At 44.4% G+C, this 26,173-nt stretch overlaps 1 protein-coding gene across 1 annotated transcript in view; it reads right to left on the bottom strand.

Moving 5' to 3' along the window:
• Window positions 1-3,255: 3,255 nt before the first annotated feature.
• The window catches only part of LOC148013426 (uncharacterized), a 60,269-nt gene continuing 37,351 nt past the window's right edge, over window positions 3,256-26,173 (bottom strand). Inside the window, exons 9-10 of the mRNA XM_087668133.1 lie at window positions 4,850-4,972; window positions 3,256-3,994 (exon numbers count right to left, since the gene is read on the bottom strand). Coding sequence (XP_087524259.1) covers window positions 3,785-3,994; window positions 4,850-4,972 — 333 coding nt within the window. The 3' untranslated portion in view covers window positions 3,256-3,784. The remainder of the gene's footprint in view (window positions 3,995-4,849; window positions 4,973-26,173) is intronic.

Below are 26,173 nucleotides of genomic sequence, written 5' to 3'. Positions count from 1 at the left end.
ATGCAATTTTCTTAGCATGTCCTTGAATATTGTGCACATCAAGATTTGGAATGCGATTGGTATATTGTTAAGCCAAAAGGCATGACTATGTATGCAAAGGCTCCCATTAAGTAGAAAATGTCATTTGTACTTGTTGCTCAAATGTACTTGCACTTTATTGTATCCTAAGAAGCCATCAAGAAGCTATATGCCTCCTTGAGTTTCACTTGCTTAATCATGCGCATAGTGTAAGGTAGTGGATAATGGTCTCTTTTGATAGCCATTATTACCTTTTTCAGGTTTACCCATGCTCAAAGTTTCAACATCCTTTCTAGCTCGAATAATAGGCAAGAGATGAATAGCGAATAATTGGGATAATTGGGCTTGGGGGTACTCACTTTGAATAGACAAGATAACATCTGAAACTTCAAAACAAGAAGTCCATGATTACAAGACAAATTCCTTTTGGTACCCAAAGACTAGGATTACTAACAAGAAGTCTAGGATTACAAGACAAAATACTTTAGAAACTTAATCAGTAAGTCAAAGATTGCAAGAAAATATATCAAAACAAAAACCTAGCATGTACAAAATGATTGTCTTCAAATCCTCCAAGTAGTTTATTGATGAAGAACTTCTTTGTTGGACACATTGATTGATGACCCTGATGATGCACAAATTTAGTTTGCATTGTTGCTCTTGATGGCTAGAAATAGTTTCCTAATAAGAGACATATGAAGCTCGTTGTCATTGCCGTATACCTTTGTGGATTACTCTCCCTTGCTTGTAGCATGAAAATTTTCCTACCTCTGTGCTTCATTTGTTGCCAAAGGTCCCTTCTCTAGAATGTTGAGGCAATGGAGGCCCATCTTTTTCATGGGATCATTTCCACAATTGATTCACCCATGACAATATAGTTTGATTAAGGGACGTGATATATTGCATAACATTCTAACTGTTCAATTGGCGCTAGACTATGTTGAAAACTCTAGCTAGCATGTGGTTGTGGTTTAACTAGGCATTTAAAAGGCTTTTAACCATATTAGCTACTCATAGTTAATGTCAACTAAACACAATCAATTGTAATGCAAGTGTACGCATAGTGCTAAATGGGTGGGTAACTAACGAAGTTACTCTCACTCACTAACTTCGTCCAAGGATGTTCTCTTAGTCCTTCGATGTCTACATTGGTGGCTCATCCAATGATGCTCCTAATAGATAAGTTGGCAATTGATGGGAAAAACATTGATTTGGCTCTTCCAACTTAAGCTAAGCTTCTATGATAGTCTCTCATTGATGATTCCTTTATGTTTCTTAAGGTTGAGAATTCTAATGTGGATAGAGCAATGATTACTTTGAGCCTATTTGGTTTGGTTTTGGGCCTCTATATCAATACACAAAATCCACTTTGATCGATTCTATAGAGAGATCTACATGCTTTCAATTGGCAAGGATCATATGGTGAGATCACTAGACATTTGGATTATCCCTGTGGTCCCTCATGTGTATTTATGGAGAGTTTTATGTATTGAAAATCTTAGGGTTGGCCTTTATATGTACAACTGAGAGTTGCATAGGCAGTCATGATAATGATCCCCTATTTCTTGCATTTTCTTACTAGGATACAGAACTCAATGCAAGAATTGATGCAAGATGTTGTATGATGCTAAAATGGTTAGGGAATGCTACCTTGTTGGACATCAAGATTCATATGATAGCCTTGTGCTTGGCTTTGTTGCAGCATGTGTGTGTACAACAACACCATTGCACAAATATTGCTAGAGATTTTATTGAGGAAATTGGCATCTCATATGACTATACACAAATCCAAGCCTCATGGTGAAATGTTTTAAATTCAACTCAAACAATCAAAACTCGATCTTTTTTTCTTTTGCACCTAATAGTCTTTTAGCAAGAGGTCCTTTCATTCATTGTATGGCATCGTCCTAATTCCAAAAAGGAAGCTAATTCCTTGCAAGATGAAGTTTTGGCCACATCTAGGTTCTCGGACTAGCTTGATAAGCACATGGAGCAAGTAAGTTCAACAAGATGACAAGATTTAATTTCAAGACTATATCACATGTTATCATTCTTCGTCAAGACTTAAGTCTATTCTTTCCACAATATCCATCATTATGTTAGGATACCTTGAGATTATAGGTGTTGATTTGGTTGAACTTGAAAAAATGACTTTGGAGGCATTTCCCTTGCCTATATTTCAACCTTCATCTCCATGGTTAGATTGGACTTTGAAAAAATGGAAGGATTTTCTAAAATATTTAGCCAATCAAATTTACCACAAAATGTTAAGGACAACAAATGATGGGTGACTAAGAAAGCAAAAAACGTGTGACATATTCAACATAGTAAGCCAAGTGATATGATTGGTTGCTTCAATTATGGAAAAACTCCCACGTAAGTATAAGAGTCCATGTACTCCATCTCCTCGTCCATAAATAAACTTAGATGCTGATCTCTTGGCCCATTGTGGTGTGATATTTAACACCATGACATTGGTTTTACCATGGTTCACTAATAGCCCACTATCTTGCATATAAGAGCATAGTGTATCCAAGTGCCTTCGTAACCATGTGGAGAATCAACTATCAATACAATGTCATCTGCATACAATAAGAGACATATCCAAGTACCAATTAAAAGCCTACATGTCCCTATGCTATGAGGCTCTACATCTCTACCCATCTGCTAAGCTCGTACTCAAGAATAAACACATATGGCTTAGCGAATGTGTAGCCAACTATAATAGTCCGATAATTGTTGCCGATAATTATTGGGTACGGTAGGGTCACCTAACAAGAGAGAGAGAGAGAGAGAGAGAGAGAGAGAGAGAGAGAGAGAGAGAGAGCTTCCACGGTTTCAACACACTTGCTCCTCCCCATTGGGGCTGCTGCTTTGGTTGCATATTGGTTGCTCCACTCTTGTTGTGCCACCCAAATGATGTCCATGCATTATGTTTTGGCAATCTTTTGGTTCCACTTCATGATCCTCTTCTTTAGTTCTTTAGCATGGTGTTTTTATAGCCTTGTGGCTTCACGGGTGTTTATTGCTGGTCTTTGATCATGCTTGGCTAGCCAAAAGGCCTGATGTAAATATTTTTGTACATTGATTCAAACTTCACGAAAAAATATTTTCCCAATGGTGAATATGCTTTGGCATGCTGGCCAAATGGCCTAAATCTAGCTATTATTTAGTTTCAGCAACCTTACTAAAAAACATACACACACAGACTTGGATAAAACCAAAGGGTTCCCAACATTGGAATCATTGACAATCGAGAGGGAAACACTAAGAAGCTCGTTGGCCACTCACAATGACAAATAGAATTCAGTCAAAATGCCTGGAAATGTCCAAGCATGTGTTAGATTGCATGGGCATACATTTGAATAATGGACCTTGAATGCATGCAGCTTGTGGTCACCTCTCAAGAAGATCCAGCAGAGAGATTGAATTTGAAGGTTTTTTAAGCATCATCCTTCAAAGGGGCTTTTATACTTCGGATAAGAATAGTTATTATGTACCCTTCCAATCTTTTCACAAAGAAAGTGAGGTTTTAGTAGAGCCCTTCAAATTCTAGCACTGAGACTGAGTTTCTGTTGTCTCTCTAAGAATTGATGGCTTCCAGGTCACACAGGGCACTGGTTTTGCAATGCTTGTGTCATCCTGGGCTCTGTTTTCTGCACACTGATGGCAAGAAAAAGGGACCACACACAATGACCCAATCCTGTAACTTTACTTAACAATCAGGATAGCATCAAGCATGTGATCAAATACACACAATTTTAAGCTAGGCCGCAGTAGCTTCAGCAGCCTGCAATGCCTTGGACCGCTCTGACAACTTGTTGGCATTTGCTGTTTCACCTGCTTCCCTTAAGCTTTCTATCAACCTGTTGCTTGCATCCTCATAGCCATGCTCTCTCATGTAACCCAACAGTTTGTCAATTGCCCCATTGGCATCTTGCTTTTGGTAGGCTGAAAACACTGCCCCAAGCTTGACCTGCAAGATGCATCCATAACTCAAAATCAAATTATGCACAAAACTCGACCTGATAAATCTAGCAATAGCAAAAACTCAGCATGATTCTTCACCTGCAAAGATGCATTGATAACCCAATCAGATGATGCACAAACTTGGAGGGAAGGTGCCCTCCTTGGTTTGCATTTCGGTGACCCAAAAAAGAAAAAGAAAAGGAAAATGCACCAACTTGACATGACAGCTCAATCAATGTGGAATTTGACACACTTCCTAACTATCAGTCATCCAATATGGCTGAAGATTTTCCTAGCAATACAAAGCAGTCAGAAGAATGCTTCAAACGTGTCAACCAGTAATAGGAAGATAGTCTGCTACTCAGAAAATCACAGGTTCTAACAATTGTGCACTCTATATAGAACCTCTGTGCTTCCTGAAACTGCTAGCAAGGGGGAATATTCTTAGTAATGACCAATCGATTCTGTAAAGACAGAGAGCCTCTCATGCAATTTAGGAGGGGTAACTCCATCAATGTCTGTAATTTGACCTACCAAACTCAGTGGAACAGGGTTCCTGTAAGACTAAACATACATAAAACACTTGAAGTTGATAGCACTGGTCCACCTGATTGTTAGTGAACTCTTGGAGTAGCCTTATTAGATAGGTAATTTTACAGATTATGAGATAATGAACACGTGGCAGTCGTGTCAGTATCTACTAATACCTTATCCATCTGAGCAGATACATGTAATCGTTTGATAAACTACTCACTTTATGTGAAAAGGCCTCTGAGTTTCTCCTGAATGCCGAACTTTAAATCACATGTTTGAGCATCATGAGAGACTTATTTCAAAAAGCTGCAAAGATTTGAGTCCTCACTTGATTCAAATCAACATGGGTCTTTGAAATGCTCCCAAGAATTTGATCCAGGAGGTCCAACTGATCACCCACTGAAATGAGAAGTTGCTCTACACAGCTAGGAGAGGGGGAGATGGACACGTCCTGCCACCACACAAAAAGAGAGAAATAACAAAGTGACAATCTTTAATATTATCAAGCATTCAAAGAGAGAGTATGCTCTCCTGTGAGCTTGCTTTTTAAATTGTCTAGCACTCAAATACATCTCAAATTTCTGGCAGTAACAGATAAAATGAACTCAAAACTCAAAACTCGCATAATCTCATTTGAGCTTACTCTAATGGTAATCTATAGGTTGAAGGTATACTGAAGTATCAATTATGCATTGGCTATGTTAACTGTCCTGGTTTGATGCTTTACCAAATTACAACATAATGGTACCTTAATAGGACTACTGATTTCTGAAGGCACAGATGACTATAGCAAATTATAACATAATTATACCTTAGTAGGACTACTGATCTCTAAAGGCACAGATGACTACGTGATTATGATAAGATACAGAATTCAACTGAGTTAAAGAGTGGATGGGACCTTTGGTCAGGGTCAGCACCTAAATCAATTAACAGACTGCTCCATGACACTGTTCACAGCTTTCTTGGTGATATAAAGGCCCATTTTGAGTATTCCTCCCTAAAAGAGCAGCCATATTCATAATGAATAGCTGATAATACTACTTTAATAACACCACAGGAAAATTCAATTAAGTGGACAAGTGTATGGGAACTGTGGCCAGGGTGAGCATTTAATTGATAATATTGATAGTGCCATAGCACTCATCAACAGCCAGTGAAGCACATTTCCTGGCCCTTATCTAAAAGGACAAACTATTATGGTGATGCCATGTTCGCAAAAAGACAACCCTCTTCACTCTCACTTTGAAGGCATCTTGCATTCCCTTGCAAGCCCCCTAGACTGAGCTATCTTACACAGTAAGCATGCAAACTCACCATTACTTTCAGGCTTCCAGCAGATTACTCACTTCTTAGACCTCTCGACTGTCCAGCAGCTCTCTTTTGGGTATCATAACAGTGTGTACAAAGGCCCATATTTTCTCTGACCTCCAACATATGCTACATAATAATGCACATGGCTGCCCCATAGAACAGGGTTAATAAACATGAAGGTAGCTTCTACAAAAAATTCTTGACTGTAGCATACCTAATTCTCCAGCCCTTTGCAGTCCCACAACCCACACAATCCAGTTACCTGCCTCACACGAAACTAAACATGTCCATACTGACCAGGAATTTGTATGACATCATACATTGTGAGTTGGAGAAGTATGAAATCTGAGCTCAAGAGGTGCTAGTTTGGATGGCGAGATCAAATCTGGTAGTCTCAACTGGTTCTCCTACCCAACCTCACACACCAGTCCAAAGCTCTAGTATGGATAATCACTATAAGCACACAACAATGCTTAAAGAGAAAAATCTAATTGTGGCACTAAGTCCACCTTCAACAAGTGAATCACTATGTTGGATACTCAATGTGGATGGTCAATGAATAAGCTGAATAGAAAAACTGCTATGTTGGTCAAACGTCCACCAAAGATCCACCCTGCACACAAAGATCCAACCTGCACACGAGAGGACACAGGCGATATCCACAAATGTATAGAGAATGGATATCAGACTCACCTCCTAGCCATAGAGCCAAACAAGCTCACCCCCAAGCCTTGGAGCTAGCCCCACTCCCAGCCATGACACGTCCCAAGAGCTCGCGTCCCATACCACCAACCCACACCATCCTAGTATACAAACACTTCAGCATACACCAAGAGCCCAAGGGTGGTGATTATACAAAAAATGTGCACAATGGGGCCTTAAGTCCTATAAATAGGCCTTGAGTGCCCTAAACCTGAAGTGCCCTTAGTGTATTTGCACTAAGTCACTTCGTAACCACTGTGACCAATGCTACTAGCACCCATTCGGATGTTCAAGGATGTGACACTTGTCCCCTGGTGAATGATTGCTATCCTCACCAATATCCTGTGACACTTGTCCCCTGGTGAATGATTGCTATCCTCACCAATATCCTCAAGAACAAAGTGGAGAGAACAATTGTTCAAGACCATACCAACACCCAAGTAGCCTCCACCTCTTAGGCAATTCTTTCACTTGTTGATGATCCCATGGGATTGTTTACTCCTATGGTCAAGAAAGAATCAATTCGGGTTCAAGTGGAACATAACAAGTGATGTCCTCCAGCCGCAGGACTTCCTCAAACTGAACAATCAGTTCAAGTTTTCCCAATCGTTCTTTCAAATGACTCGCATAGAACATTAGGTGAGCTTGGATTTCCGGAGATAAATCAAGCTCATAGGACAAGTACTTATCTTCTTGGTGATCTCAAAAGGATGACAATAACTCCAAGATAACTTTTAGTACTTGCTGGAATTTATTATTGAATCAAAGTGCTTTGGGACATTTAAGGTAAACCCACATGCCTTCCTAGAGCTCTTGTGCTCTCATGAAATACAATGTTGATTAGCATAAAATGTGACACGATGCTAGACCACTGTAATGCTTTCCCTCATAATCATCAATATCTCCCATATATCATACAGGATGTTGACTACGAACTACATTACTCCCTTGACCTCAATGGCAATTGGTGGTTTTGGCTCATAGCCGTATATATGCATAAACAAGCTATACCTAATAGCCGAATGCTTAGCAGTATTATCCATTGGTCTCATGATGCTTTGAGGATTGCATGGACATTTGAGTTTTCAATTTCTAGAAAACCTGTTGCTAGAAATGGCCAGAGAACTTAGTCTCAATCACACAAACCATAAAGTCTATAAAGATACTCAACAAAGAGACCAATTAACTTGTGGCTTTTGATAGTCGTCTTTGTGGGAATGAATGGAGCAGTTTTCATCAATCGATCAACCATAATGTAGATTGCATCATGACATCAATCATATGGGATAATGCTACTACCAAACCCATAGAAACACTACACTTCTTCTCAAGAAATTTTAAAGGATGTACCATCCCTGCTTGTTTATACTATTTAGCTTTGTTAAGCTAACATTGCGAGCCCTCACGCATGTAAGACTCAACCAAAGCCTTCATGTGTGGCCACTAAAGGTAGCAAGTAACCAAGGCCAAAGTCCATCACAAGGTGCCCTATACTTTGCACACTATGACTCGTACAAAATCTTTTTATGGATATCCTCATCATCGGGCACACATACTTTGCCCTAGCTAAATAGTAATCCATTATGAATGGAATACTTTCCCATCGTCTTTCTCTTAGTAGCCAACTTTCAAGCATCAAGACTAGCAAATCTCCTAGGGCTACTAGGTCTATCTTGGATTGTTTGCAAGATCCTACTCAAATGAGGATCGTATTGGTAGCGCCCTTTGAGAGAAAGATGGAAATCTATCAAAATTTCGAAGAAGGACAAGGCATTAGCTTCAACGATTCAACTAAGGGAATCAATAACCATATTAGTTGCGCCCTTTTGATAATGGATGTCAAAGTCAAGCTATTGCATAAACTCCACTCATCTTGCCTTACAGCCACAAAGATTGGGCTGATCAGGGAGTTACTTTAACGAATGGTTGTCAATCCAAATAATGAAACACACCACACAAACGACATTAAATTTTAAGCACATAGATAACCACCAACAATTTCTTCTTTTAAGCACATAGATAACCACATCTGTTCTTTCCTCTCTCTCTCATGCTCTCCAGCTATCATTGCTCGCATTGAGCACTTGACTGTGGCACGAAACATATAGCTAGAGCTGGATCAAATGTACAATCAAATGACCGTGATAAAGTGGGTGTCTACGGAGGTTCAGATGAGGGCTTTCATTTTGCTAACAAGTCTTCTTCTATGTGGCAGTATGTCAATAAGCTTCGGCAACTGCAAATGCAAGTCTGGAACGCAAGGAAGGTGATTACCTAAGCGAATATGGCGATAACTCTTCTTTCTCAATTATTGCCCTGATTTGGTGCATTTTACTCCACCTTGATTGCTTCAGGGTGACCAAAGACTCTTTGTTGGGAAGGGTTGGTTTCTATGGTTTTAGACCAGGAGAAGCAATTGAAAGAACAGAATGCTTTCAAATCAGAGGCATTGACAAGTCAGTCCTCTTAGAAGAAGGGGAAGGACCAAAAGAAGAAAAAGAAGGACAAAGAGAAGGATTCCACTTATCACATCTATGGTAAGACAGGTCACTGCAAAAAGGATTCCCTAACAAGGAGAAAAATGAGAAGTCTTCAAAGGATTCACGAGCGGTGGCTGCTCCCTCATTAGCTGCCTTCCTCCACTTGCAGGTGATTGAGACATTGACCCCTAGGGCTTCTGATACTGCCTTGATGGTTCCACGTCCTCATGAGTGGATTGTTGACAGTGGTGCCTCTCGGCACATGACTTCTTCTGTAGCAGGTGTTGCACATTTGCGGCCTTCACATGCAAAGATTCTCATCGGCGATAGCTCTTATGTCCCTATTCAAGGGAGAGGTAATATACAGCTTATTCCAGATGGGCAGGGTGGTGCTTATACTTCAGAGGTGCTTTATGCACCAAGCTTGGGTTACCATTTTCTCTCAACATACAAGATTTGTACCCTCCGCCTCTTGGTTGAGTTTGACAAGGATTCCTTTCGGTTCTTGATCTTGTATTGAGACACATGCTTACTTTTGGTTATAAGGAGAAAAAAGTCTACGAGCTTAGGTCTCCTCTTGCCTTGATCTCTCTTTTTCTAACCACTTAGACACAATCCAAGCTTTGGTATGCTCACTTTAGCCACCTAAATTATGATTACCTTTGAAAGGCTTCTAGAGAACAGCTTGTTCAAGGTATGCCGGACATTGTGGTGAGCCATAAGCCCTGTGTATCTTGCATTCAAGGGAAAGAGTATCGTGATGCCATTCCTAGCAAGGTTTCAAGGCGGTCTTCAATACCCTTGGAGCTTATTTCTACAGATCTGTGTGGACCTATGAGGATGGAGTCCCTTAAGGGAAGCTTGTATTTCATGTTGATTGAGGACGATTTTAGCAAGATGACATGGGCTTATATTTTGCAATTGAAGTCAAAGGCTTTCTCCCACTTCAAGGATTTGTTACTCTTTGAGGAGAACTGATCAAGTCAGAAACTGAAGACATTACAATCGGATAAGGAAGGAGAATTTGTTTTCTAATGAGCTTGCTAGATTCATGGTATCCACTAGGAGTTTGCAAACACAAACACACGCCAAGAAAATGCCATATTGAAGCAAAAGAACCAAAGTGTGATTGAGATGGCTCGCACCATGATGGAGCTATTGTTGGTATGATATCTTATGAGGCCTATTTTGGGTCTAAGCCTGACGTTTCTTATTTCAAGGTTTTTGGGTGTGATGCCTATGTCCACATCTCGAGGACACAACATGATAAATTTAAAGCAGTCTCTCGAAGTCAATTGTTTGTGGGCTACACCTCACAATCCCAAGGTTACCAATTATATGATCCCGTTAAGTGAGATATCTACATGAGTAGAGATATTCAGTTAGTGGAGTTTCCAATCTCAAAGGGGGGTAAGGAGCACCCTATGCTTGGAGATTCAAGAGATAGTTGGGCACCAACAACTGTAGCTTTGGAGCCCGCGCTTTGCGGAGATGCTTTCTCTTTAGATGAGGATACTACTTCCCTACTGGCTTCCCCAACTGTGCCACCACCGGTAGATGTTCCAGAGGCTTCGGCAGATGGTGCACATAGAGGAGAGATCTGGCCTCCTTGTTGGGCACGAGACATGCTCCATGATTTAGGGATTGAGGGAGTTCCTAAGGAGTGGCAGGCACAAGAGGGACCGTAGTGGTGTCAGAGAAACCACACACATTACCAAGCTTATATGTACTAACTATTGTTCAATGACCCATACCATACAAGATAGGGAGCCCACCTTCGTGAAGCAGGCTTTGCAATGGAGGGAGCATAAGGACATTTCTACCCCTATGGATTTGAACTGCAAGGCTATGGCCCATGCAAATTCTCCCATGGCAGATGCTACCCGCTACAGGCAGTTGATTGGGTCCTTGATTTCACTTATTAACACTTAGCTTAATTTATGCTTTCCTGTAGGTCTGTTAGAAGGTTCATGAGTGAACTCAAGATGGTACATTGGCAGGGTGCTATGAGGATTTTGCGGTTCTTGCAGGGGACCCTCAATCTTGGTATTCATTATTCAACAGATACTCTAGATTCACCTTTGGTTCTTATATGCTAGACGGATTCAGATTGGGCCAGATATGTTGACCACCGAAGGTTGAGGACACGATATTGTTTTGCTATGGGTGCAAATGTTATCTTGTGGAGTAGCAAGAAGCAGCCCACTATTTCCCTTTCTTCCAAAGAGGCAGAGTATAGAGCGGCATCTTCTACCACATGTGAGACAGTATGGCTTCGGAGGTTACTAGGAGAGCTTGGTTGTCCTTAGACAAGTCCTACAATACTTCGTTGCAACAATGAGAGTTGTATTTCTTTGGCACAGAACCCAATGTTTCATGCTAGGTCGAAGCATATTGAGATTCAGAACCATTTCATTCGGGAGCAGATCTTCGATGAGACCATTGATATGGATTACTGCAAGATGGAGGATAATCTCGCAGATTTGTTTCCAAAGGTACTTCCTCAACTTCTTCTCTGACAGCACTCCAGATCCTTGCACCTTATGCCGCATCCAGGATCTAAGAGGGGGTATTAGAGATTAGTCATCCCCTAGACTGGCATTTCTCAGGTTACCATTGGTGCAGTTAGTTTTTGCAAAGGTACTCTTGTAGGGCATTATTCATTATTCCTGTTAGTTTGGGTATTATTTCTAGCACTCGTCACTATCCAAGTAGGTTTCATAGGCAAGACAACGCCATGCAGGCAAGTCGTATTTATTGCAACTATTTAGTCAGCCATTTTTGGTGGCTTACGACTAGCCAGATTTGGTTGGCTGACTTGCCTTATTTCTCCCTTCCTTTTCAAGCTTTTCAAGCTATTTATAGCCCATTTTCAGCTTGCCCTCTCCAGTTTGTCTTTGCAGGGATTGGTGGGAGAGATCCGGCTCAAGGAGATACATCGACAGCCCTTGCGTATCTGCCATCTTCATTTCAGCATTCATTCACTGCAGATTTCTGTGTCCTTCTGTACCTTTTCTCTCTCCCTCTCTCTCATGTTCAATTTCCTTAAGTCTTGTCCATACACTTCTGCATTTCTTGCACTTTGACATAAGTATATCCTCCAGAAAAACAATTGTGCATTTTCTGAGAAATACACCGAATATCATTCACCATCTCTTGGAAAAGTTACGGAAGTATTAGTTAATCCAAAAGTAGGATAAAAAATTGATAGTATTCGTACCACGTTTGAAATGTAGTCTTCAAGTCATCCTCTAGAGCTATCTGTATCTTATTGTATTTTGACCTAAAATTGATCTTCATGAAATATCATGCACCACAAACTTGATTGATAAGATCCTCCATCTAAAGTAATGGATATTTGTTCTTCATGGTCACTTTATTGAGATCCTTATAATCTATCTAAAAGCGCGCCATGCCATCCTTTTTTTTTTGCAAGGAGGACTGGCACGTCATTTTGTTGGATATTTACTAGGTTCAATACAATCCTTTGCTAGGTAATCATGAAGTCACCTAGCTATATTGTCTTCCTCTTTCGAGCTAAACCAATAAGGTTGCATCCAACGTACTGCAGTCGAGAAGAAAGAACATTATAAGTAGAACCACTTTCGAATACGACTATAATTGCTTGACCCATTTGGGTGAAGAATGGTGTCTCTTTGATAGCTGATGGATGGAGTGATACTCAAAAACGGTCCATCCATGGAATGGTTGCTTGTTCCCGAGGAAAGATGCAATTCATTTCCTCACATGATGCCTCAAGCACAGGAAAAAGTGCAAATCAGCTTGTGGAGGAATGGGCTGAAGGTGTTGAAAAAGTTGGGGCTGAAAATGTAGTCCCATTTATTGCTGATGGTGAGGCAACAAATAGGGCAACACGTATGAGACTTGAGGAGGCATACCCTCATATCACATTCAGCCCATGCTTTGCTCATTGTTTGAGCAATTTGCTGAAAGACATTGGCAGCTTGTCATGGATTGATCCTTTTATCCAAAAGGGCAAGGATATAATTAGTTTCATCCAAAGCCATCAGTTCATTCTTAGTGAGTTTCGCAAGAGATCACCTGAAAAAGATCTCTTAAAGTACTTTGAGACACGCTTTGGCTATACCTTTCTCATGATGAAGAAACTTGAGAAGGTAAGCTTACCCCTAAAGCAATTGGTAGTAAATGAGTGGATGGTATGGGCCATTTCTAAATCAAGGGTGCAAACATCATACAAGATTATATTGAGAAACCCTTCACCGTAGTTTTGCGTTTAGGGTTTAACAGTGGGCAGCCCCAAAAAGGGGCTGGGCACCCACAATGGGGCATGCACACCACCCTAGACAGCCAACGCCCTCCCTCCAAGCACCACCCTAGACAGTCTCTTGCCTATTTATAGGCTACCTCTGTCACTCATTTGACATGGCTAATTCATTCACTCCGTCACCTCTTCTCTCCAGCCTCTCCACTACCCTCACCCCTTCAAGAGGACATTGAGGTTCATGGTTCGTGGCTGTCTTCATGATCCTCCTTGTGCTTCGGTACCCTTGTTCCCTTGTATCACATTCACTCCATGATTCAGATCTTCATCATTCCATTCATCAAAGTTTCTTCTCAATGTTTACCAAGTTCACTCCATGTTCCTCCCAGCAAACCCTATTGTCTCGCTCGTACATCATCTTCTGACATGATATCAGAGCTGGATCTACTCAAACAGTGGCAAAGATCCTCCACTCTAGTTAAGGCAAAGACCGGTGGCGAGTTCGGCATCCACTTCTCTTCTTCTTCCGCTGCATCAACACCCTAACTGGCGGTTGCTTCCTCCTACGTTTGTTGTTTTCCAGCCTGCATTCAGAGTTGTTGCTGCCACCTCGACCTCCCCTTTACTGCGTTTACTACTCGCAGCTCTTCTGTTGCACTTGGCAGTATTCCAACACCTACCCCCTGTTGCATTACAGCTAGATACCCACTGACACCACCTCCCCTTGCCTTTTCAGCCTGCATTTCAACCAAGCAACATCTAGCAATAACCTTCTCCCTCTCTAACCAACAGTCTACACTGAGTTTTGGCTCTATCCACCCTTGGTAGCAGCAACTGGCAGCTCCTCCCTGACTGCTGGCAATGATATTCTACAGCCGGTGGCTCCTCCCTCACTGCTGCAAGCTGCGTTTGCAGCTAGCACAGCCTCCTTGGCAGCTAGCGGCTCCTCCCAGCACCTAGCGGCTCTTCCCTGACAGTTGGCGGCACTTAGTGCACCTGGCAACTGACCTCATACTACTGGAAGCACCCTCCTGCAGCTAGCAACTTACTTCCAGCCCTCACACCCCTTGAGGCGGACATTGCAATTTGTGGTTCGTGGCTGACCTCTTCCTTCTTCAGCAAGGTACATTGGTACCTATCACCAGGTGGTGATATTGTTTGCAGTTGCTTTCCTTATTTACTTATATAAATATTTTATTTTTCTTTTCTTTAGTTGTTATTGCTTTTTACTCCCAAAGTTCTCTTGGATTAAGCCGAGGTCTTTGCATGGCCAAAAGAGGTAGCCATTAGGACAAATTGGACTAATGGTTTGTCTGAGCCTTAGGACCGGTTGCATATTGAATGGACACTAAAGAATAGAATGTCAGTGGTTTAGGACTCTGTGCTTAGCCACTAGAGATGGTGCAGGACAATGAGCCTAACCAAGACAGAAGATGCACATGGGAGAATACTCACAGAATAAAAGTCACTGTAACTAAGACACATTACACTTTTTGATGTGGTTTCAATAATAAAACTTACTCAGAACAACTTGAGGCATGCAAGGGTCACCATCCCTAAAATTTAGGGAGTTACTATTTTTGGACCCCAGAATTTGTTCACGTCATTATCTTCATTTTTGCACGAGGATTAATTCTTTGCTTTGTGACCAGGTCAAATTTTGCACTGATCATGGAGAATTTTAGACCGGAAGGTTTAAACGGCAAAATTGTTACATGTATGCGATGTGGCACAAATTCCCAAAAGAGAGAGAGAGCATTAAAAAAACGTAATAGACATGAGACAAATCTGAGAGTGAAGTTTCGAGGAGCTGAGGGCAAATTGCTCCAAGTACATCAGCTATGGAGAGTACTTCTTCGTCTCTGACTCATGTACCGAGGTAGAGCTTGCTCCCCCTAGTCAACTCTCTCTCTATTCTCAGGGGAAATGCTCTGCATGATGGGCTGATTTCATTGAAGGTACAATTCTGTGTTTTCTTTGCACTTCTGCTGAGGCAAGAGCATCATTGTCCAAGTTCAGGAGCAACTATTGGCTTCTCCAATGCAAGAACTAAAGAAAGTGATGACCGTGCCACACAAGAACAGGGTTTTTCAGCTCTAATTTAGAGCTGTTTGAGGGACTGTTTCACTGCTGGAATGATGTCAAGGTAAAAGGGATGTTGTTCTGGATATGCTGGACAGTAATAACAGTAAATACAGAGTTCTGCAGACTGCAATTCTGCACATGAATTATTGAGTTATGGTCACAAAAAATGCTTTCCTAAAAGGGATGTTGTTCTAGATATGTTGGATAGTAATAACAGTAAATATAGAGTTCTGCAGACTGTAATTCTGCACATCTTTACTATTAGTTAAGGGGAGGTTGGGGGCGGGTGCAACGTGGCAGCCCCCAACCTCCCCACAAAGAAACGCGGGGGCGGGTGCCACGCGTCCAGCACCCGCCCTTGCCACGAAAATCGTACTCACCCCGGTGCAAAGCGTCGGGGCGAGAATCATTGAGTTATGGTCACAAAAAATGCTTTCCTAAAAGGGATGTTGTTCTGGATATGCTAGACAGTAAAAACAGTAAATACAGAGTTCTGCAGACTGCAATTCTGCACATGAATTATTGAGTTATGGTCACAGAAAATGCTTTCCTAAAAGGGATGTTGTTCTGGTCATGTTGTACTGTCCTTATGCAGCTGGGATTTACTCAGAAAAGATGAAAGCTAACTGTTCACAGGTTATGCATTTTGGAACATTTCATTTTTGTAACTTTCCATCTTTTAATTGATAAAGAAATACCGACAAGGGCGCCGGTCTTCGGGGCCAATCTAGTGTTGAGCGAGGGAGTGAGATCTCTGTTTGTGTGTGTGTGTGAAAGGACCAAGTGTTAATTGAAGGAACTACCGCTTTATGTGAGTCATAGACCGGTTTCACTACCCATGACTTCTTCCCCAACAGATGACAAGTCTACTGGGTGTTCCTACTACGGCAAGAATGGTCATTCCACCAATGATTGTTGATATCAACCTTTGCTCCCCACCCCTCCGGAGTATATGTGTCTTCCACCAAGCACTCCTTGTGCTACCTCTCCTTTCTGGGCCACAGAGATCGTTGTGCATCGGCCATCGGAGTATTATGCTCATGGCAATAAGCCGCAACCGACGCGCACTAAGTCCTTTCGAGCACACAGAGGCTCTAAGACCTTACAAGGCGATAAGCCCTCCCGGAGACCACCCCACTACGTGGAGGTTTCCCCCACGCACCTCTGGGTACAGTGGCTTCCACGGTCCACATCTCCTCCACATTCCACTCTCCTGAAAGCCCGTGACTGTTCCCCACCCTTAGCTCATCCTAAGCCTCCTTCTTTTCCACCCGCTTGTGGTATTCTCAGATTACAGGGTGGATCTTCTTCGTCCCTTGGTCAACACAGAGCCAACTCCCGAGATCGAGTACGAGCATATCCTTATGGTTCTCGGCACCACACAAGGTCTAACATTCCTTCTATGCATTGCATGTTTTCATCATCTTTGTACTAGGGCACTTGGGCACGTGAACAATTTCCCCACAAGGTACACTCTCCAAGTGGCACCTATTGCATGAGCATTCTTCATCATGTAGCATTGCATCTCCACCTCTCTCTCCTGTTCCCCTTTTTTGGGCCTGAGAGGGGGTGTTGAGAAACCCTTCACGCATAGTTTTCCGTTCTGTGTTTTGCGTTTACGGTTATATTTTGTGTTTAGGGCTTCACAGTGGACAACCCCAAAAAGGGGCTAGGAGCCCACAATGGGGCACCACCCTAGACAACTGGCGCTCTCCCTCCGCGCGCCACCCTAGACAGTCTCTTGCCTATTTATAGGCTGCCTCTGTCACTCATTTGACACGGCTGATTCATTTAGTCCATCACCTCTTCTCTCCAACCTCTCCACTACCCTCTCACCCCTTCAGGAGAACATTGCGGTTCGCAATTCGTGGTTGTCTTCATCATCTTCCTTGTGCTACAGCACCCTTGTTCCCTTGTATCACATTCACTCCATGATTCAAATCTTCATCATTCCATTCATCAGAGTTTCTTCTCTCTTCTCTTCTCTTCTCAGTGTTTACCAAGTTCACTCCGTGTTCCTCCCCGCAAATCCTATTGTCTCTCTCGTATGTCATCTTCTGACAGATTATGCATTTTGGAATGAATCGAAGAGCATCAATATTGTCATAAAGCCAATCATGCGCTTGATACAAATTGCAGATGGACGAGAGCCATGCGTTGGAAAGGTTTACAAGGAGGCAAATCGCATGATTGAGAAGTTAGGACAGCTTGGTTTGAACAATGCAAAATATCAAGAAGTCTGAGATTTATGTGAGGCAAGATGGAATGCTTATTACTCACCTATGCATGCAACAGCATATGTATTGGATCCGAAGTTCCAAGGATGTGATCAAGAGAAGGATGATGAGGCAATGCAGGGTTGGGACATAGTGCTCTCAAGGTTGGTTCACATTGACACTAAGAAAAGATTGGTGAAAGACCATCTTGCTTTTTATAGAAACACGTTGGGAAGGTTTGGGTCTGCTGATGCAGGTCGTAGGACACTCCCCATCGAGGGCCTAGCTGCGGGATTGGCTCCACTCCACGTTGCGCATTGGCACAACATAGATCGTGGAGGCAGTCCTCATAGGCCGAGGGATCTTCATGGTTCAACTCACCTTTGTGGATGCAACTCGTGAGTTAGTGGAGGGCTCGCCCTATGCCTCCACGAAGGGCGTCATCTACATGGTTCCGTGGTATAGCGGCTTCACAGTGGAGACATTTGCGCTCCACAACAGATTTCTCAGACACCCAGTCACCCTACTATTCCCCGAACTTGCGGTAGAGTACTGCCAGTTAGTGTAGGACTTTGGACGGCTCTTTGGCACAGTTCTTCCTACCTCCTTCCAAGATGCAGTGACAACTACAAGAGTCCCAAAGGTATGAGTGGCCGTGAAAGACAAAGAGTATACCAAAGTTCGTGGAGATTGAGGCAGGAGATCACTCCTTTAGGCAAAAGGTCATTGTGACTAGGCAACCAGGGCAGTGCCTGCACTGCCACGACTTTGGGCATCAGGCAACAGATCGTATGCGTTTCGGAGCGAAGGAGGCTCCGCCAACAGGTCCGCAGGTGTACGCTGACGACTTCACATGGATCCAAAGACGACAGAGAAGGAGATGGCAAGTGGGGCCGTAGTCAACTCCTCACATGCAACCTCGACAGCAAGGAGCACGAGGGCGAGCGACGCCCCCTCTGCAGAGCACTCCGCAATCCCCCCCACCCAGCAGGACCGCAATCCCCCACAGCCGCCACCCGCGCCACAGACTACCTCACTTGAGATCCCAAAGCCCCCACATCCCACCCCCCCCCCCCCCCCCACACCCGCCATGTAACTCTGACCATCCCACCATTCCTCGATCCTCTCCCCCCCCCCCACCATCTCCCCTGCCGAGCACCCCCTTGATCCGCACCCGATTCAGGTGATCCCCTCCAAACCCACCCCCCCCTCCCACAGGAGGTGATGAGCCACACACGCCTACATCCTCCTCGCACCAGCAATTTTCCCCCTCCCACACAACCACCAACTCATCTGCCCCTGCCGACCGTCACACTTTCCCGAGACAGGAACAGTTGTTATCACAGGAGTTTTTCCGCAATGGCCCATGGTCCTACCTGAGAGTTGCGGAGCGCGGAGAGTTCCCACTACCTTTGGAGGTGGGGATCTTCGTGGTTTGCAAGTCAAGGAGGGGCAATATCCATCTACTGGCACCACCGGATTGACCAAACTACGCTTTTTTTCTTCAGTCCTCTCACTCAGGGGATTGGACGACGACACAAATAGAGGAGGAGTTGAAGAGTCAAGTGGTGGACCACATCTCCCAGTGGATGGGAGAAGGACTAGCATTGTTTGCACAGCAATGGCTTGGTTGCATGATGGACATTAACTAGTGGGCTGGTACCGAGGTCCCATAATTGAGCATTATCTTCCGAGCCCCTCCACAGTGGAGAGCTCCTAAGGATGTGACTGAGTGGCCCCTGGCACAGGCGGCCCGTTTCTACCAGTGTACAGAGTCACAACACTCAACATGGCTGATAGATGCATTGATAGTACCACCTAGAGCATCTATCACCCCTATGGTCCGGCGATTGAGGACCACCATGGGGGACTGGAGTTTGCCGTCCAGACTTGCGGCAAAGCGTACTTGCATACCCCATAGTTTTTTCTTTTCATCAACAGCCTCCACACCGAACATATGCTTGTTCGGTAAGTCACACGTTTCCCCATGAGCTTACACCTTGCATCCTGGAATGTGAATAGTCTCCACTACAATGGGAAACATGGTTTCAGGAAGTTGATTGTTCGGCACGAGCTACAGCCTCCCCTTGCCGGACAAATCGACATCTTACTTCTACAAGAGCACAAGCTCACTCCCACCCAGGCCCAGCTATTGATGGCCGTTCAAGAGATTTTCACTTCAGGACAGATGCTAGGGAGAACCCCCTATTGATGGCCTTTCAAGAGATTTTCACTTCAAGACAGATGCCAGGGAAGTGGTGAAGGACCCCCTATTGATAGCCTTTCAAGAGATTTTCACTTCAGGATAGATGCCAAGGAGCCTTTCAGCAAGCCTTATCAATCTTCTCCCCAAAAAGGAAGAGACCGGTTGGAGCTTTCTCAATGGAGACCGAACACCTTATTGTCAATGGCTTATAAGGCACTGGCAAAGATGATTGGTACGCGACTACGCCCCATGCTTCCAGACATCATCCACGACACACAAACAGGCTTTGTCTAGGATAGGAGCATCCTAGACAATGTATTCACCTTCTTTGAGGCGACAGAGTGGGCTCAGCACAGTGGGCAGAGACTGGCCGTACTACTCTTGGATTTCGAGAAAGCTTATGAGAGGGTGGTGGACAAGGATTTCCTAGAGGGCACCATAGTAAGGTTGGGTTCCCCCAAGCTTGGATTCATGGGGTCTCCACACTTTACAAATCGGCTACCAGCAGGGTCCTCATAGGTGGTAGGCGAGGGGAGGAGTTTTAGCTAGAGAAATCGGTCTGGCAGGGCTGTCCCCCTAGCCCCGTACCTATTCCTACTCTTTGCAGAGGCGATGTCTCACTTCCTCAGGTCACGTGTGAGCAGATTGCGTGGCCTCAAACTTCTAGTAAGAGAGGAGAATTAGTTGTTAGACCCAGAGTATGCAGATGATACAGCACTCTACATAGAGGACGATGAGTTGATCCTAGAGAGAGTGAGGCTGGCTCTTGAGATATTCTGTTCTGCAACGGGAGCGAAAATCAACCGGCGAAAGTCGGTTGGTTTCCTCCTAAACCGGAGCTCTAGCACGGAGTGGGACGTCCACTTGGGATTTAGATGGGTGAGCAGAGGACAATCCCTCCGGTACCTAGAGTTCCACGTGGGACTCGATATCACTTCCGCCCAGCAAGTTCTTCCAATCCTCGATTCTAATCGGAGGAAGCTGACCTACTGGAGCACGGCTCGCCCCTCACTAGTCAGCTGAGCCCTGGTGGTTAACCAGGTCCTCCTAGCGATGGCCTAGTACATCGCCTCGTGTTGGTGCATCTCCTCATCCTGTGTAGTGCAGCTTCGCCGCCTAGTGCAGAACTTCCTTTGGTCCACATCAGACGGCTCCAAGGATTCCACGGCCAAGGTGGCTTGGACGGCCATCATACGACATCGGTCAGAGGAAGGGCTTGGGATCATAGGCCCAGAGTATCAAAGTATGGCCCTTTGGGCAAGCTAGTTGTCCGCGGCCTCACATCGGGAGGGCTGACTTGGAAGGTCCTATTGCAGGAGGGTCTTCAGGATTGTAGACTGAGGCTTGGCGGTGAGTGAAGGCAGACCCTGAGATGGATCTTCACATCAGCTCAGATCAAACCCCCTAGATCACCTTTCCTATGCAACTTGCTCCGTGTGTGACAAGGCCTCTGTAAGGCCCTAATCCAAAGCCCCCCGGGCTGCCAGGAGGAGATACACCGTCAGCCAGTAATCTAGAACCCCTAGGTCAAGGATCGGGAAGGGGCACAAATTGGCGAGCGCCCCCACGTCCAATGGGCTGGTTGGGAGGCTGGCCCAGCTCATACCATCAAGACATGGCGGAAGGTGTACCGGATGGTAAACAAGAAGGTGCTGCAATGAGTATCAGGCTGCCAAAGAGGAGTGGAGTTGAGGAGAAGGGAGATAGACGCAACAATACCTCAGGAGTGGCTTGCTCCCCCGATACGAGAGTCAATAGAGCCCAGGGAGGTATAGGCGCTAGGTTCTCACTAGCAGGTATCCCCCTACAGATGGTAGGTAGAGTGGGCGGCGCTCCACTTGGGACCTTCTTCACCGTACAAGAGAGGGGGCATCTGGCTCTTGACAGAGGGCAGCAGGATGAGGGGATAGCTGTACTTTCATGGAAGAGGATCCGGGTGATTGGCCTTCAGGGGAAGACATGGCAGCTGGACCCTTTCGTCTTTTCGCAGGAGCTCAAGGAGTGGTGCCATTGGATCTGGGAGGGCAGGCCACTTGATGAGCTGGAGTGGGATTCGGGAGAGTGGCTATGGCCGGCCACTACGGTCGCCAAGAAGCCACCGAGGTTCTTGAAATACACTGCCATGATTGGTAGACACATACTGATACAGAAGGATATAGATTGGGCGTCGTCACGTAGCAGGCATTGGGCGGAGCACAGCATCATGGAGCCTTTTTTGCGGACTTTTTGGCGCCGCCTATGGGATAGCTGGAGGCTGAGGAGGGTATCATATTTTCTATGGCCGGTAACACATGGAGGCTTGGCGGTGGGAAACTGGCTTGCCCAGATGCAGAAGGAGACAAGTTGTAAGTGTTGTACACAGCAGCCTCTAGAAACTCCAAAGCACTACCTTCGGGCATGTCAAGCGGCGCAGCTTGTGTGGAGAGGACCATGCCGCATCCTTCGCCGTATAGCACCCAACCTTGGATGTATCTCATGGGGATCTTTCTGCTGGTAGGCGGTCAGCCAAGGCCGTCACCTTCTGTATGAGGCTGGGATGCAAGACACGATATTCATTATCGATGCAAGGTCGTGCGCAATGGTCCGTTTAGAGGCTCTACCCATCCGCCAGGTACTGGAGCCCACAGCAAACCGCTCTGAGGTATGGGAGATCATAGAGAGTCTTACCGGTTGGCATATCAGGAAGGCGTGGTGTCAGAATGCTTTCAACAAAGAGACTTTCAATACAGGCGACCTTGGTGGCAGAGCTCTGGACCTCCATCGTCCACTCCCTCCGCGGCGGCCGATGGGATCAAGTGCAAGGCGAGTCCAGGGCTCGTTAGGAGCTCTGATGTCATTTCATGCACACTTGGGGCGGCCAGGACCTGTTTTTCATGATGCAAGCAAGTAGCCTCAGATGGCGATACACCGCCCCTCCATGGCTTCTTGCCCCCATCCCCCCCAAATCGCCTTGAGAGGCTTGGGATAGCGGCCAGGACCTGTTTTTCGTGATGCAAGCAAGCAGCCCCAAATGGCGATACACCCCCCCCCCCTCCCCTCCATGGCTTCTTCCCCCCATCCCCCCCAAACCGCCTTGAGAGGCTTGTATACATGATGTACTTGTGACTTTTATCAGCTCCAACTAGTCTGTGAGCATGATCACTCCATTGTAATCAGTTTTTTTTTAGTAATATAATCAGCCACATTTTACTTGCAAAAAAATAAATTGTTACTTGATGCTTTTTAACTCTTTTATGTAGTATGATCTTAGATTATCATCTATTTTGGGTCTTATGTGCCATTTCAATGTAATCAGCCTTTTGTCTATGAAAAAGACTATCCTTTTTTGCATATTATACATGCATTTCTCAAGAGCTTTTATCAAATATATAAAAGTATAGTTTAGAATACATAAATCATGTATATAGTAGAGGTCATTCCCGCCACTCATGGGGTGTCTCGTTCTTTCCTCCAACCATCTCCTTTCTAGTCTTACCAAGAGCTTTATTAAGTCCTCCACCAACCTTGGAGATAGTACCATGTCCAACATACGAGGGAAAGTGAAGGAGAATTCAGAAGGATGGCTGCAATTCTCCCATTGCTCCCACACTACAAGTTCCTGGCCCTAGTTTATAGGATCTCACTCCTTGCTTTGAGGGATAGCCACATGTGGAACTTGCAATGGCTTAGCTTGGAGCTTCCTACATGCTAGTTCCACTTGCTCTTTGTGTTTGTGCCTCATCTTCACCATCCTTTTGGGTGGTATGGATTTCTCCCCTTGCTCTTCTGGTTGCATTCTCGTTCCCTAGGGAGCTTTGTTTGTGTTCCCTCCACACCTCCTATTCTCCTCCTCGTTCCATTGCTATTGTGATCGCCCCGCCAATAGAATGGCCGCCCAGCTTGCTTGACGCTGCTTGGGTGCACTAATGGTGCCGCCCAACATGGTAGAGACCACCCAAGAGCAAAACGCAAATCTGCCCTAGTAAAGGCAGCCTTAAAAAAAGACCTGAAAACAGGCCGCCATGCACTGTTGAATGTCGAATGCAGGGACTGCAACACATGTGGAGGCACCCAGCTAGTTTTGTCACAGACCACGCACTCCTCTTCTATATCTTCAGCTCTCACACATGACTCTAATACCATGTGAGAGTACGCAATGGAAAGAGGAAAGTGAACACGGAGAGGAGGAGACAAAGATAGAACGCAGGAGAAGAAGAAACAGTGTGAATGCAATGGCTGAAGGTACAAGGCTGCAACATTCAGCCCCAACACATAGCTCTACACGTCAGTGTGGGCGCTAGACGGTAGCAAGAGGATGAGAGAATGAGAAGGGCTGGTTGATCACGAAGGATCAATGATGGATAATGGATAATGAAAGCGGGAGGGCAGGCTGCCTATATATAAATGTGGTTAAACCCCTTTAAAAATAGCTAAAAGTGCACAAAAAGAAATGCACTAATGTGCCCTCCATCTAAAGTGTCTAAAACGCGTAAAATGGCAAACAAAGACAATGTCAAAGCTCCTAATATCCTCGCCTAACTCAAACTCAAGCTCACACACAGGAGATGACCACACAAGACACATGACTACTAACAATATCGAGGGGAGAGAAAGAGGCAGATTGTTTTCAAAGAAATAATCGTGGAGAGAGAAAAAGATTAGAAAAATGGTTGTGAAAGAGGGGGGGGGGGGGGGGGGGGGGGCGCGGCGGTGAGAGAGATGTGTGTTGAACAAACATGGCTGTCAGTTGTATGCTGAACAAATAGGGCTGTCAACTATGTGTTGGGGACAATCATTTCTTTCGAATGAGAGAGAAGGGGGAAAGAGACAAAAGGACCAACAACGAGGGCTTGATGGAAGCCATCTCCCAAGCTTCCATCAATTAACACTTGTGGGGGAGGGACCAACAGCACTGGCTTCAATTGACATCTCGAAACTCCGTTAAATGGACTAACCATTAGCAACAATCGCAAAAAGTTGCCTAGGGAAGGGGGTTTTGACGTTCAAACTCCCACATCATCACTCTTAGGAATCGATTCCCTTTTGGGTGGATAAAGGTAGTGGATAGGTCATGCTTGTAATAAGCGTGAACAAATCCTCTTTTATCCACGCTCGATTTTCTTGCTTTACCTAAAGAAAGATTCTGAATTGATTACTTGATTCTTCTTTTCTTTCAAAGAAACATTTGCATAATTATTAATAAACCTCTCCCACTGCCTAACAAGAAGTTCCCCCCTCATTGACCCACCCACCAAAATTTAAAAAAGAATATACAGATCCACTTCTGCATTAAATGCAAATTGTTTATGCTTTCTCTACTCTCCTCTCTTGCCCTCCATGATCTTCAAACTACCATATATCTCTCTCCCCCCGAAATTTCCTTTCTCTCTACTCCCTTCTCTTACCAAAATCATAGCTTCTTACAAGGTATCTCCTTTTGATGTACCCACCGTATGGGCGACATCCCCAAGCCTCTTCTTCTTTTAAATCCATTAGAGATTCATTCCTCATGGCAATTCTCCAAGCTCAAGTCAAAGAAATGCATCGTCAGTTGGCCGAGCTACGCACTCCCCATTTTCCATTTGTACCCACAACCACGAGGATGTTGCCTCTTTAATTGCAACCGATCCCTTTAAAGGGGAGAAGAAGAAATGTGATGAGACAAACATCAATTCATTGCTCACCAAATGGATGGCATATTTTGATTTGTATCAATTTGATTATGCTCAGCATATCGAACAGATACAAATCATGTTACAAGGAAAGATGTATGCTTGGTGAGCGGGGCTATGCCCCAAGCCTATGATATGGACTAAATTTCAATCCATTTTTTGAAAACATTTTGTGACCGATGATCGAATTGAAACTTTTCAAAATTATTTGAGCTTAATATAGGGAAGAAGAGCTTGGATGCGTACTCACAAGAGTTTAACTATCTATTGCATAAAACAAAGGTCTTAGACAAACCTCAAGTGCTACTCTACATGCAATACCTTTTTGGATTGCCATCAGACTACCAAAATGAGTCGCTCCGTAATCCCCTTCATTCGCTTCAGGACGTCTACAAGTATTCAAAAAATTTTAATAACATTGGTTGCAAGTAGAGCAGCCAATCAACCAAAGTTCCCATCGAGCTGCCTCAATCTTTAAGTCAAAGAAGTCAACTATCCTAGCAACAGCTCGTCAGCCATCTTTAGAGTTGCATAAGAAGGACAACAAACTCAAGGTCACTTGCAATGCGAGGATCGCTCTAAGGGTCGTTGCTTCACTTGCCATCAAACGGATCACTTTCATAGTGATTATAAGTGCCCCCATAACAAAAAGGCGAAGTCTACTTCAAAGACTTTGATAAATACACTTAAAGCTCCAGATACATCTTTTAAAATTTTATTCGAAGATTCTTTTGTTAGTGCTAGCAATAGCAATA

The sequence above is a fragment of the Lygodium microphyllum genome, chromosome 26, assembly GCF_053477565.2.
Source record: "Lygodium microphyllum isolate KBCC chromosome 26, Lygodium_microphyllum_v1.1.10, whole genome shotgun sequence".
Lineage (NCBI taxonomy): Eukaryota > Viridiplantae > Streptophyta > Polypodiopsida > Schizaeales > Lygodiaceae > Lygodium > Lygodium microphyllum.
The sequence above is the reverse complement of the archived record's forward strand: the minus strand, read 5'-3'. Positions and strand labels throughout refer to the sequence as shown.